The 15,319-nt window shown below is 46.5% G+C and overlaps 1 protein-coding gene across 2 annotated transcripts in view; it reads left to right on the top strand.

The window, feature by feature from the left end:
- Window positions 1-15,319, top strand: part of LOC110532012 (cadherin-4) — a 388,116-nt gene that overhangs the window by 284,387 nt on the left and 88,410 nt on the right. For both annotated transcript variants that reach the window (XM_021615593.2, XM_036987924.1), the window contains one exon: window positions 10,015-10,227. In XM_021615593.2, coding sequence (XP_021471268.2) covers window positions 10,015-10,227 — 213 coding nt within the window. The remainder of the gene's footprint in view (window positions 1-10,014; window positions 10,228-15,319) is intronic.

Genomic DNA, 15,319 nt, shown 5'->3' with positions numbered 1-15,319 from the left:
CTCCCTCTCTCGCTCTTGCTCTCTTTCTATCTCTCCTGCGCTCTCTGCCTCTCACTTCTCTCTCTGTGCCCCTTACTCACCAGTGGTCCACATGTACCTGTTAGGATCTGCAGATTAAAGGATTTGGAGCATAACTTATTTAGACAGGGAGGTCACCTCTGCTTCTCAATATACCCCCACCCACCACCACCACTATCTCTACTCTCCTCGACTCCCTGTCTCCCTCCCCCATCCAACCCCTAAGACCCCCGGAACCCCTCCTCCCTCCCCTCCCTAGTCCCCCCCACCGTGGCACTCTGAACTGGGGGAGCCAGCCCCTGCAATCAGGCACACTAAGCCCTCCTCCCGATGAGAAATAGAAGACATTTGTCCAGAGCCCAGCGTACATCTGTCGCCCCTCTCCGTCTGACTAATCTAGTTTGGATCCATGTACCGTAGCTGGAGAACACACTCGTGTTTGACTTGGCACTGGGTGCTGGGGGGAGAGAGAGGTGTCCCCCTGAACATACACCATGGGGATCTGGTTCAGGCAACATGGCACATGATGGCACATGATGAGAACATGTTACATGGGTGTTTGGAAGGGTAGACTGTGCCTGGCACAGGAGAGGAGAAGAATGGTTGGATTAGATGATTTCTGGATCATGAGGATTTAGAAAAGCAAAGACAGAGCTGTCTGTATGAGGAGCTGCAGCTCCCCTAGTGGCAGAGAGATGAAGTGCACCCACTACCCTCATTCATTCCCCTGTATACAGGACATGGTAATCATTTGAGCTGAAATCTATGAGTCACCAAGGGAAGCATGGACTTTAAGATCGACTGCCACATTCACAACTCCAATAAGTTTGGACAATATTGGAAACATCAAACGTTCTAAACTCAAAATTTGACAAATTAGATTTGACAAGCAAATGACAGAGCCCAAACATGTCTCTACCCTCTCTCCCTCCATCATGTTAGCCCTTAACCTTCTCACTCTCTTCTCCCCTCTTCTCCCCTCTTCTCCCTCTCTTCTCCCCTCTTCTCCCCTCTTCTCCCTGACTTCTCCCTCTCTTCTCCCTTATTCTCCCCTCTTCTCCTCTCTTCTCCCTCTCTTCTCCCCTCTTCTCCCTTCTTCTCCCCTCTTCTCCCTCTCTTCTCCCTCTCTTCTCCCTCTCTTCTCCCCTCTTCTCCCTCTCTTCTCCCTCTCTTCTCCCTTCTTCTCCCCTCTTCTCCCTCTCTTCTCCCTTCTTCTCCCTCTCTTCTCCTCTCTTCTCCCTTCTTCTCCTCTCTTCTCCCTCTCTTCTCCTCTCTTCTCCCTTCTTCTCCCCTCTTCTCCTCTCTTCTCCCTCTCTTCTCCTCTCTTCTCCCTTCTTCTCCCCTCTTCTCCTCTCTTCTCCCTCTCTTCTCCTCTCTTCTGCCTCTCTTCTCCTCTCTTCTCCCTCTCTTCTCCCCTCTTCTCACTCTCTTCTCACTCTCTTCTCCCCTCTTCTCCATTCTTCTCCCCTCTTCCCACTCCTTTCCACTTGTCTATCCCATGCCCCCCAACCCCCCTTGTTCTGTGCCATATCTGATGTTTGAAATGTGGAGCTTGATTGAAGAAACTGAAAACGGCACATTCACCCATGGGCATTGCCCCTCTCCTTCCTTCCTTCCTTCCTTCCTTCCTTCCTTCCTTCCTTCCTTCCTTCCTTCCTTCCTTCCTTCCTTCCTTCCTTCCTTCCTTCCTTCCTTCCTTCCTTCCTTCCTTCCGCCCTCCCTCCCTCCCTTCCTTCCTTCCTTCCTTCCTTCCCTCACACCCTCCCAACGTTTACATGCCAACCTCTCCAACAGACAGGCTTCCTTTAATGCAGCTTGAAAAGCCTTCTCATGTACGTCCATCTAATGAATTCAATCTGAAAGCATTGTTTCCACTGGCAGGTACAGCCCAGCTTCGGAGGCAACCTGGCAGCGGGTTATACATGACGGGAGGGTTATAGACTGTGTGGAAAGTTCCACGGGGCGGTAATTAGAATAAACAGCTTGCGGTGCGCCAGAGCTCTCAACTTTCAGTGTGCCAAGAGAACCTTCTTTTATTCTTCCGCTGTTGTTCCCTGTTCCTGCGTAGTTCCTGGGTTTCCCCTTGCATTTTAACTACCGAAACCGCAAGGCCACACATTAGAGAGAGGGGGGAGAGAGAGGGATGTTAGAGAGGGGAGGGAAGGTAAAATGAAATATTGGAACCGGTATTAAAACACAAGGCTTTTTATATGTAAATATATGGTGATTGGACCTGTCTCTCTTATACGAGGAGCGGAGTTTGTTCTCACATGCACACGCGCACGCACACACACACACACAATACGCTTATCTTACCTTGTGCCACTGCTCTCACCCGTTTAGCTGGAAATGTCTCTCATTCGCCTCCCTGCCATTGGAACAATAAGCAACATGAGAGCAGATGACTTGGGGAGACCTGGTGGAAATCTAAGGGACACCTGGGATAGAGCGTTAGCACTGCATCGTCCTCGCCCTCTGGCACGCTTAACCCGTCTCACGCTCCATCTACCTATTAGCATAGCACTCCGCAGCTTCTGATGAATTGCTATTACCACGCCAAGCTGTCAGGATCAGCCAAAAGGGAGGAGAGAGGGGGAAAACAATAAGGAGGAGAGAGGGGGAAAACAATAAGGAGGAGAGAGGGGGAAAACAATAAGGAGGAGAGAGGGGGGAAAACAATAAGGAGGAGAGAGGGGGGAAAACAATAAGGAGGAGGTGATGGGGAAAACAATAAGGAGGAGAGAGGGGGAAAACAATAAGGAGGAGAGAGGGGGAAAACAATAAGGAGGAGAGAGGGGGAAAACAATAAGGAGGAGAGAGGGGGGAAAACAATAAGGAGGAGAGAGGGGGGAAAACAATAAGGAGGAGAGAGGGGGGAAACAATAAGGAGGAGAGAGGGGGGAAACAATAAGGAGGGGAGAGGGGGAAAACAATAAGGAGGAGAGAGGGGGAAAACAATAAGGAGGAGAGAGGGGGAAAACAATAAGGAGGAGAGAGGGGGAAAACAATAAGGAGGAGAGAGGGGGAAAACAATAAGGAGGAGAGAGGGGGGAAACAATAAGGAGGAGAGAGGGGGAAAACAATAAGGAGGAGGGAGGAGAGAGGGGGAAAACAATAAGAGGGAGAGAGGGCGAAAACAATAGGGAGGAGAGAGAGATGGAGGGGGGGGGGTGAAAGGAGGGTTATAGAATGCGAGATTGAGAGGGGAGGAGCTAGAGGGCTGAGGGATGTGGGATGTGGTTGGGATGTGGTTGGAGGACAATTCTGACTGAACTTGCTGAACTCCGGACTTGTGTATTATAACCCGGAGGTTACACTGAAGCCCAGAGATACTGCATGTCAAATCTAACATGATTTCTCCATGTTAATACCAGAGTTCCCATAGCCACTGGGGATGCAGGATACAGTGTGTTCCTACTAGCAGAGCCTGGAGATGCTGGACTGATTCAAACTTTGTATTATTCATGTGGAGCTCGGACCATACAGGACACGACACTGAGAATCTACATGTCTGCTTTTAGTCATACAGCAGGCAACAGATACACATACATACACACACATACATACATACACATACATACACATACATACACATACATACATACACATACGCATACATACATACACATACATACACATACATACATACACATACACATACATACACATACATACACATACATACATACACATACATACACATACATACATACACATACATACATACACATACATACATACATACACATACATACATACACACACATACATACACATACATACATACACATACATACATACATACATACACATACATACATACATACACATACATACATACACATACATACATACACATACATACACATACATATACATACACATACATACATACACATACATACATACATACATACATACATACATACATACACATACATACATACACATACATACATATACATACATACACATACATACACATACATACATACACATACATACATACACATACATACACATACATACATACACATACATACACATACATACATACATACATGCATACACATACATACATACACATACATACACATACATACATACACATACATACACATACATACATACACATACATACATACACACATACATACACATACATACACATACATACATACACATACACATACATACACATACATACATACGTGTTATTTCTTACATTGGTACCCCAGGTCATCTTAGGTTTCATTACATACAGTCGAGAAGAACTACTGAACATAAGAGCAGCGTCAACTCACCATCAGTACGACCAAGAATATGACTTTCGCGAAGCGGATCCTGTGTTCTGCCTTTCACCCAGGACAACGGAATGGATCCCAGCCGGCGACCCAAAAAAACGACTTCGTAAAAGGGGGAAACGGAGCGGTCTTCTGGTCAGACTCCGGAGACGGGCACATCGTGCACCACTCCCTGGCATTCTTCTCGCCAATGTCCAGTCTCTTGACAACAAGGTTGATGAAATCCGAGCAAGGGTAGCATTCCAAAGGGACATCAGAGACTGTAACGTTCTTTGCTTCACGGAAACATGGCTCACTGGAGAGACACTATCGGAGTCGGTGCAGCCAGCTGGTTTCTCCACGCATCGCGCAGACAGAAACAAACATCTTTCTGGTAAGAAGAGGGGCGGGGGCGTATGCTTCATGGTTAACGTGACGTGGTGTGATCATAACAACATACAGGAACTCAAGTCCTTCTGTTCACCTGATTTTAGAATTCCTCACAATCAAATGTCAACCGCATTATCTACCAAGGGAATTCTCTTCGATTATTATCACAGCTGTATATATTCCCCCCCAAGCAGACACATCGATGGCTCTGAACGAACTTTATTTGACTCTTTGCAAACTGGAATCCATTTATCCGGAGGCTGCATTCATTGTAGCTGGGGATTTTAACAAGGCTAATCTGAAAACAAGACTCCCTAAATTTTATCAGCATATCGATTGCGCAACCAGGGCTGGAAAAACCTTGGATCATTGCTGTTCTAACTTCCGCGACGCATATAAGGCCCTGCCCCGCTCTCCTTTCGGAAAAGCTGACCACGACTCCATTTTGTTGATCCCTGCCTACAGACAGAAACTAAAACAAGAAGCTCCCGCGCTGAGATCTGTTCAACGCTGGTCCGACCAATCTGATTCCACACTCCAAGACTGCTTCCATCACATGACTGGGATATGTTTCGTATTGCGTCAGACAACAACATTGACGAATACGCTGATTCGGTGAGCGAGTTCATTCGAACGTGCGTTGAAGATGTCGTTCACATAGCAATGATTAAAACATTCCCAAACCAGAAACCGTGGATTGATGGCAGCATTCACGTGAAACTGAAAGCGGGAACCACTGCTTTTAATCAGGGCAAGGTGACCGGAAACATGACCGAATACAAACAGTGTAGCTATTCCCTCCGCAAGGCAATCAAACAAGCTAAGCGTCAGTATAGAGACAAAGTAGAATCGCAATTCAACGGCTCAGACACAAGAGGTATGTGAAAGGGTCTACAGTCAATCACGGATTACAAAAAGAAAACCAGCCCCGTCACGGACCAGGATGTCTTGCTCCCAGGCAGACTAAATAACTTTTTTGCCCGCTTTGAGGACAATACAGTGCCACTAACATGGCCCGCAACCAAAACATGCGGACTCTCCTTCACTGCAGCCGAGGTGAGTAAAACATTTAAACGTGTTAACCCTCGCAAGGCTGCAGGCCCAGATGGCATCCCTAGCCGCGCCCTCAGAGCATGCGCAGACCAGCTGGCTGGTGTGTTTACGGACATATTCAATCAATCCTTATCCCAGTCTGCTGTTCCCACATGCTTCAAGAGGGCCACCATTGTTCCTGTTCCCAAGAAAGCTACGGTAACTGAGCTAAACGACTACCGCCCGTAGCGCTCACTTCCGTCATCATGAAGTGCTTTGAGAGACTAGTCAAGGACCATATCACCTCCACCCTACCTGACACCCTAGACCCACTCCAATTTGCTTACCGCCCAAATAGGTCCACAGACGATGCAATCTCAACCACACTGCACACTGCCCTAACCCATCTGGACAAGAGGAATACCTATGTGAGAATGCTGTTCATCGACTACAGCTCTGCATTTAACACCATAGTGCCCTCCAAGCTCGTGTGCAACTGGGTACTGGACTTCCTGACGGGCCGCCCCCAGGTGGTGAGGGTAGGCAACAACATTTCCACCCCGCTGATCCTCAACACTGGGGCCCCACAAGGGTGCGTTCTGAGCCCTCTCCTGTACTCCCTGTTCACCCACGACTGCGTGGCTACGCACGCCTCCAACTCAATCATCAAGTTTGCGGACGACACAACAGTGGTAGGCTTGATTACCAACAACGACGAGACGGCCTATAGGGAGGAGGTGAGGGCCCTCGGAGTGTGGTGTCAGGAAAATAACCTCACACTCAACGTCAACAAAACTAAGGAGATGATTGTGGACTTCAGGAAACAGCAGAGTGAACACCCCCCTATCCACATTGATGGAACAGCAGTGGAGAGGGTAGTAAGTTTTAAGTTCCTCGGCGTACACATCACAGACAAACTGAATTGGTCCACCCACACAGACAGCATCGTGAAGAAGGCGCAGCAGCACCTCTTCAACCTCAGGAGGCTGAAGAAATTTGGCTTGTCACCAAAAGCACTCACAAACTTCTACAGATGCACAATCGAGAGCATCCTGTCGGGCTGTATCACCGCCTGGTACGGCAACTGCTCCGCCCACAACCGTGAGGCTCTCCAGAGGGTAGTGAGGTCTGCACAACGCATCACCGGGGACAAACTACCTGCCCTCCAGGACACCTACACCACCCGATGTCACAGGAAGGCCATAAAGATCATCAAGGACAACAACCACCCGAGCCACTGCCTGTTCACCCCGCTATCATCCAGAAGGCGAGGTCAGTACAGGTGCATCAAAGCTGGGACAGAGAGACTGAAAAACAGCTTCTATCTCAAGGCCATCAGACTGTTAAACAGCCACCACTAACATTGAGTGGCTTCTGCCAACACACTGACTCAACTCCAGCCACTTTAATAATGGGAATTGATGGGAAATGATGTAAAATATATCACTAGCCACTTTTAACAATGCTACCTTATATAATGTTTACATACCCTACATTATTAATCTCATATGTATATACTGTACTCTATATCATCTACTGCATATTTATGTAATACATGTATCACTAGCCACTTTAACTATGCCACTTTGTTTACATACTCATCTCATATGTATATACTGCACTCAATACCATCTACTGTATCTTGCCTATGCCGCTCTGTACCATCACTCATTCAGATATCTTTATGTACATATTCTTTATCCCCTCACACTTGTGTCTATAAGGTAGTAGTTTTGGAATTGTTAGCTATATTACTTGTTGGTTATTACTGCATTGTCGGAACTAGAAGCACAAGCATTTCGCTACACTCGCATTAACATCTGCTAACCATGTGTATGTGACAAATAACATTTGATTTGATACATACATACATACATACATACCCATACATACATCCACATACATACACATGCATACATACACATACATACACATACATGCATACACACACATACATACACATACATGCATACACACACATGCATACACATACTTACATACATACATATATGTGACAAATAACATTTGATTTGATACATACATACATACATACATACACATATATACACATACATACATACACATACATACATACACATACATACACATACACATACATACACATACATACATACATACATACATACAGTGGGGCAAAAAAGCAAAATCACATTGTAGGACTTTTTATGAATTTATTTGTAAATTATGGTGGAAAATAAGTATTTGGTCAATAACAAAAGTTTATCTCAATACTTTATTATATACCCTTTGTTGGCAATGACAGAAGCCAAACGTTTTCTGTAAGTCTTCACAAGGTTTTCACACACTGTTGCTGGTATTTTGTCCCATTCCTCCATGCAGATCTCCTCTAGAGCAGTGATGTTTTGGGGCTGTTGCGGGGTAACACGGACTTTCAACTCCCTCCAAAGATTTTCTATTGGGTTGAGATCTGGAGACTGGCTGGGCCACTCCAGGACCTTGAAATGCTTCTTAGGAAGCCACTCCTTCGTTGCCCGGGCGGTGTGTTTGGGATCATTGTCATGCTGAAAGACCCAGCCACGTTTCATCTTCAATGCCCTTGCTGATGGAAGGAGGTTTTCACTCAAAATCTCACGATACATGGCTCCATTCATTCTTTCCTTTACACGGATCGGTCGTCCTGGTCCCTTTGCAGAAAAACAGCCCCAAAGCATGATGTTTCCACCCCCATGCTTCACAGTAGCTCTGGTGTTCTTTGGATGCAACTCAGCATTCTTTGTCCTCCAAACACGACGGGTTGAGTTTTTACCAAAAAAGTTATATTTTGGTTTCATCTGACCATATGACATTCTCCCAATCTTCTTCTGGATCATCCAAATGCTCTCTAGCAAACTTCAGACGGGCCTGGACATGTACTGGCTTAAGCAGGGGGACACGGCTGGCACTGCAGGATTTGAGTCCCTGGCGGCGTAGTGTGTAACTGATGGTAGGCTTTGTTACTTTGGTCCCAGCTCTCTGCAGGTCATTCACTAGGTCCCCCCGTGTGGTTCTGGGATTTTTGCTCACCGTTCTTGTGATCATTTTGACCCCACGGGGTGAGATCTTGTGTGGAGCCCCAGATCGAGGGAGATTATCAGTGGTCTTGTATGTCTTCCATTTCCTAATAATTGCTCCCACAGTTGATTTCTTCAAACCAAGCTGCTTACCTATTGCAGATTCAGTCTTCCCAGCCTGGTGCAGGTCTACAATTTTGTTTCTGGTGTCCTTTGACAGCTCTTTGGTCTTGGCCATAGTGGAGTTTGGAGTGTGACTGTTTGAGGTTTTTGACAGGTGTCTTTTATACTGATAACAAGTTCAAACAGGTGCCATTAATACAGGTAATGAGTGGAGGACAGAGGAGCCTCTTAAAGAAGAAGCTAGCCAGAAATCTTGCTTGTTTGTAGGTGACCAAATACTTATTTTCCACCATAATTTGCAAATAAATTCACAAAAAATCCTACAATGTGATTTTCTGGATTTTTTTCTTCTCATTTTGTCTGTCATAGTTGAAGTGTACCTATGATGAAAATTACAGGCCTCTCTCATCTTTTTAAGTGGGAGAACTTGCACAATTGGTGGCTGACTAAATACTTTTTTGCCCCACTGTACATACACATACATACATATACATGAATGTTGACATGACATATTATGTCCGTTTGTTTACGGGCTTGTCGGATACTTGATTTGTTATTGAAACAAGAAAACAACGAGCGGCTTATCTAACTTAATATTTGACCCGGGGAAAAATGTGTTATATAGATGCACCCAGCATTTCTTCATTGATTCAAATGCTGAATAAATGAATCACTGGATTGACTTTGTAATTGTGTTTCTCCGCAGTTGGTTGCTCTGCCAATGCATTTCAAACTTTGTTGGTAGTCCATCTCATTTGATTGCACCCCACCAAAAACCACCTCACTGATTACAATCAAGACATCATTAGCAACAAGACTTTAATGAGTGAATATTCACACATAATGGAATGGAGGTTCCTTGTAGCCGTCTTATTCCGGATAAAAACACTAGCCTGCAGGTAGACAGTTCTCACAGTATCCCTGGCCATGCAATGGGAATAGGGGTGTAAATCCTAGGAGAGACGTGTCCACTCTTTATGGGAGTTTTTAACAACCAGGTGTAAAGAACAAGGTCTGGGGCTAGCTTCGGTTTCTTGGGACCTCCTCTTACGTACACACGTGCACACTCACATGTACGCACGTCACATAGCAGCCCGCTCAAACTGTATCTTTGTCCTTTGTGTCGTGTCTTTCAGATCAGAGTGGAACAGGGGAAAGAAGGGGAGAGGAAGGAGGAAGAGGAGGTCAAAGCATCACCAGAGTTCCAGGCCCCACCCACCGTCATCATGTTTCCCAGGCAACGGGAGATGAGCTCCAAGGTACTGCGGAGACAGAAGAGAGACTGGGTCATTCCGCCAATCAACGTGCCTGAAAACTCCAGAGGGCCCTTCCCACAGATGCTCGTCAGCGTAAGTGACCTTTATGATTGGTTAAAACTCCCAAAGTCGGACAGGAAGTACACAGAACTTGAACCCTTTTTCAAGTCCTAACAATAAATGGTTCGTACGCGTGGTGTTTGTTCGTCAGTCATAAAATCACAAATTGCAAAAGGGTTTTCTCATGATCAATAAGTCTTTTAAAGCCTTTTTTTTTAGATAACACAATGTGACATTGGAACACAGGAGTGATGGTTGCTGAAAATGGGCCTCTGTACACCAATGTAGATATTCCATATACGATCTGCCAGTTCCAGCTACAACAGTCATTTACAACATTAACAATGTCAACACTGTGTTTCTGATCAATCTGACTTTTGAACGGGAGTGTATATATGGATCAAATATCAATGCTAATCAGCGTAATTCAAAGCGCTCTGTTTGCGTAGCAAGTCCTTGGGTGGTCAAAACCATTTAAGAAGCAATGGCCACTGAATGTTCTTGTGAGTGAGAGCGAGTATGGTAGAAAGCCCTACAGGAGAAACAAAGAGAGGTTTCTCACTACCGGTTCGTGCCTACTCCCCCCATCCTCATTATGACTGGTTGTCAGGCACGGAATGTGATTATGCTATGTGTCTGTGATACGATTACAACTGCAAAATGTGCTCAGGTATTCTAACCACACTGATTGGGCTAAGAGCTTTTCCCCTTGGACTGAGAGCTCTGTCGCCAGAGACAGCGAAAAGCTCCGTCTCTCTAAGTCTTTCATGAGTCTGCTGGGCTTTCACTGAAATAACTGTATATTGTCCCCTTAATTCAGCAATTCAGTTCAGTTGACTTTAATGATATTTGCACAGCTCCTCTTACAATGTAATTTGTCACAGACTTGTAAGTAAAAATCCTGGTCTGGATCCTGGTATAATGGAAAGCCTTGAGTGACATTAAGTAAGAAAAAGTCCCTATCCTCAGCTAGCTAAAGCCAGGGCAAGACTTCATCCCTCGAGGTTTAATATAAGTCCATGGTTTGGGTGCATCTACAAACCACAGATCTAAAAGCGTGTTGTTTTGAACTGGGAGGATATTATCCACGTGATCAGATAGAAACCACCCCCCCCGCGCAATGATGCGTTCCCATGGCCTAAACCACGTATCTTTTATGTCTGTCCTGTGAACTTGGGAGAAATATGCTCTGACCCACGAGTCTGCTGCCTCTGAGGTGTTATTCGTTATTCAACGGAGCTCCGCTCGTTTAGTATTCGAGTTACGGCAGCGGGGAACAACGCAAGTGACGACCATGCAAACAAATTGCATTTCAGCGAAACTGCTCGTTTTGAGAAAAAAAAAGTATGGAAAATAAACAGAAACACAGAGGGGATTCGGGGGTCGAGTTTGTACAAGCCGCACGGAAAAAGAAAATAACATGAATAAATAAACGCTTGTGTAAATGCCTTGGTGTGCCGAGCGCTGTGTAGTGCAATGCACTACAGACTTTGAAATGTGAAGGTTCTGTCACAACAGAATGCTCAGTTTGTCTCAGGCAAAAAAAAAAATGCTGTGTGCCCCCTATGCTGTGTGCTGTTGTTCATCAAAAAACACCACTCCCAATGAACAAAACCTATTGGTTTTTACATCCCTCTGCTCTCTCTCTCTCCCTCTCTCTCGCTCTCTCTTTATCTGAGATATCTAGCCATCAGCTTTTCTGCCTGTTTACAGAACCCTCGCAACTTTTGCGTTTGGGTTTAAATTGTGCAGAAGAAGCATTTTTTTATATTTATTTTCTTCCTTTGTTTTTAACCCTGTTTTCATCCCGTCCGAAGGGACAGCCTGCAGAGGAACAAGAAGGGATCCCAAAAAAAGACTGGGAATGAAAGGAGGAGGAGAGAGGTTTCTCGCCCTTTATTAGAAAGGATGGGAGGAGTATTTCAAGATGTGTCCCATCTCTCCCTGGCAGGGTCGGCAGTTCTCGTCAGCAGCCCCGGGCCCCCACTGCAGCGAGACAGCTCTCCTGTGTCCAGGGGTCAGTGAAAACCCGAGAAGAGAGGAGAGGTGGAGGAATGGAGGGGGGGGGGGAATCAAAGGAGTGTTTGGAAGCGTTAGCGTGCAGCCAATACAATCCACCGCCTGTGCTGTAAATAGGCCCTCTAGGAGCTGGTGGAGGACTTGGAGTAAACTTTTAGGAGCAGGGGAGAAGTGATGCGTGCTGATGCCTCCACTCGGGTCCCATCTCTCTCTTTAATAATGACTGGAGGGCAGTTATGGCCATACAGAGAGCTCCACTGTACCAAGGAGAGATTTTAACAAGGAGCCAGATATATTTTGGTGGGGTTTTGATGTCGTTATCTTTGATGTTTTTGCTTTGTGCGTTTTGTGCTTTTGACCGGTTCCATGGGTAGACGATCCTGTTACACCACGTGACCAAAAGTATGTGGACACCTGCTTGTCGAACATCTCATTCCAAGAGCATGGGCATTAATATGGCGTTGTTGCTAGAACAACCTCCACTCTTCTGGGAATGCTTCCCACTAGATGTTGGAACATTGCTGCAGGGACTGGCTTCCATTCAGCCACAAGAGCATTAGTGAGGTCGGGTACTGATGTTGGGCGATTAGGCCTGGCTTGCAGTCGGCGTTCCAATGCATCGCAAAGGTATTAGGTCGGGTTGAGGTCAGGGCTCTGTGCAGTCCAGTCAAGTTCTTCCACATCGATCTCGACAAACCGTTTTTGTATGGACCTCGCTTTATGCATGGGGGCATTGTCATGCTGAAACATGAAGGGTCTTCTCCAAACTGTTGCCACAAGGTTGGAAGCACAAAATTGTCTAGAATGTTATTGTATGCTGTAGCGTTAAGATTTCCCTTTACTGGAACTAAGGGGTCTTGCCCGAACAATGAAAACAGCCCCAGACCATTATTCCTCCTCCACCAAACTTTACAGTTGGCACTATGCATTGGGGCTGGTAGTGCTCTCCTGGCATCCACCAAACCCAGATTTGTATGTCGGACTGCCAGATGGTGAAGCGTGATTAACCTCTCCAGAGACTGTGTTTCCACTGCTACAGAGTCCAATGGCGGCGACCTTTACACCACTCCAGCTGACGCTTGGCATTGCGCATGGTGATCTTAGGCTTGTGTGCAGCTGCTCGGCCATGGAAACCCATTTCATGAAGTTCCTGACGAACAGTTCTTGTGCTGACATTGCTTCCAGAGGCAGTTTGGAACTCGGGAGTAAGTGTTGCAGCTGAGGACAGACAATTTTTACGTGCAACCCACTTCAGCACTCGACGGTGGGTTTGTGTTCTAGCAGGGCATGCATTTGACGAACTGACTTGTTGGAAAGGTGGCATCTTATGACAGTGCCACATTGAAAGCCAATGAGCTCTTCAGTGTAGGGCCCTTCTACTGCCAATGTTTGTCTATGGAGATTGCATGGCGGTGTGCACAACGGGTGTTGCTGACAGATGAAAGAATCCCTTTGCTGTTGATGAAGTCTGTATGTCAGCAAGTGTGTGTATGTATGTATGTGAGTGTGTACATGCCTGTTTGTGTGTTTTAGAATTTGGAGGGAGAGAGAGAGAGGGAGAGAGAAAAAGAGAGAGAGAGAGAGGGAGAGAATAAACACCACGGAAACAGACCACTGGACAGACACAGCTTTTAGATTTTGTGTGGTGGAGGAGAGAAGAGTGTGTCTGCAGAGCTCTGCCATGTGTGGCTTTCTAAAGCTTGCGTATACATTTATCTCTTTCCTCCCTCTCCCCCTCCCCCTTTCACTTCCTCTTCCACTCTCTCCCTCCCTACCCCTCCCTCTCTCCCTACCTCACCATTACTCAGTGCCCTGTGTGGCATGGCTGTGAGGCTGACTGTGTGATGCCTACCTTGCCTAATGGCCTGTGAAGCCAATCCAAGCCTTAATGGCCTGTTCTGTCATCCGCCGCCCAGCTGAGTGACATGCGAGGGAAGCTCTAGTCCCGCCATCCCACCGATCCTCTGCCCTCCTCTCCCCTCCCCTGGCCGAGGGGCCGTCAGCAGGACAGACAGGGCTGACAGCAGCCCTCCCTACCCCTCCGTCAGACCAGGCTATGTCACTTTGATCAGGCCACCGCTGCATGGGACAGGTGTGGTGACAAGGCCGCTGCTGCTAACCAGGACTCTTCCCCAGACCCTGGGCCCTGTCAGTGGGGTCGTGGGAAGTGTTGATTGGATGAGTGAGGTGCTAGTTGACACGCGGTACATTGACCAGACTAGTTGCACTCATTGCCGGGGAAGTGTAACAGAGCTCAGAGAGACTGAAGCCCAGTGCAGAGACTGCTGCTACTGTATCAAGATCCTTAGCCTCTAGCGTGTGGTTATCAAGGCCTATTGCCATCAGTCCTACTGTACAGTACAAAGACCTACAGCCTTTAGGGTGTCTGTATCAACACATATAGCCCTGTAGCCTTCAGTGCTCAAATACCTGGGCCTGTAGACTGTAGTCTGTAGTTCTATCGTACAAAGGCTCTTAGGCCTTTATCTCGACTGGCTACTGGGCCAGTTTAAGGCTGTACCCAAACGAAAGGTGTAATGGGTGCGTACTGCAAAAAAAATATGTCTCATAGAACGTTCACTAGAGTTCATGTGGTTAAGAAATACCCACTGCAGTATCCTCCATAGATCAGACGGAGCCGAAATGGTACACGACTTGAACAAGCAGCAAGAAGAACGACCAACAAAGAGACAAGGCAATGGGGACATGATAGCCTTCTTTACAAGAAGAAGAACGGAGCGGGAGGCAGTAATACCTCCAATAAACATGCGTTCTTTTTTTTGTCGTTTGCTTTCTTCCCCAGCCAAACAGCCATCAATGGCATGTAAAAGAGCCATCGATTTCTCAACGAGGCGTTTCTGAAACCCTCTATTGATCCGCACACTTCTCATGCGGGAGAAAAGCATTGATTTTTCCCACTCGGGTAAATAAAGACTCAAGCTCCCCCCCACCCCCCCCCCCACCCGATCGCAACCAACCAGCGTCAGCGTAAAGCCAACAACACCCCCTGTGAAACAATAAACTTAACCAGAGAACAGACTTATAGTACTATACACTGAGTGTAAAAAAAAACATCAGGAACACCTGCTCTTTCCATGACAGACTG

The sequence above is a fragment of the Oncorhynchus mykiss genome, chromosome 9 (genome assembly GCF_013265735.2).
Source record: "Oncorhynchus mykiss isolate Arlee chromosome 9, USDA_OmykA_1.1, whole genome shotgun sequence".
NCBI lineage: Eukaryota > Metazoa > Chordata > Actinopteri > Salmoniformes > Salmonidae > Oncorhynchus > Oncorhynchus mykiss.
This window is presented reverse-complemented; position numbering and strand designations above follow the sequence as displayed.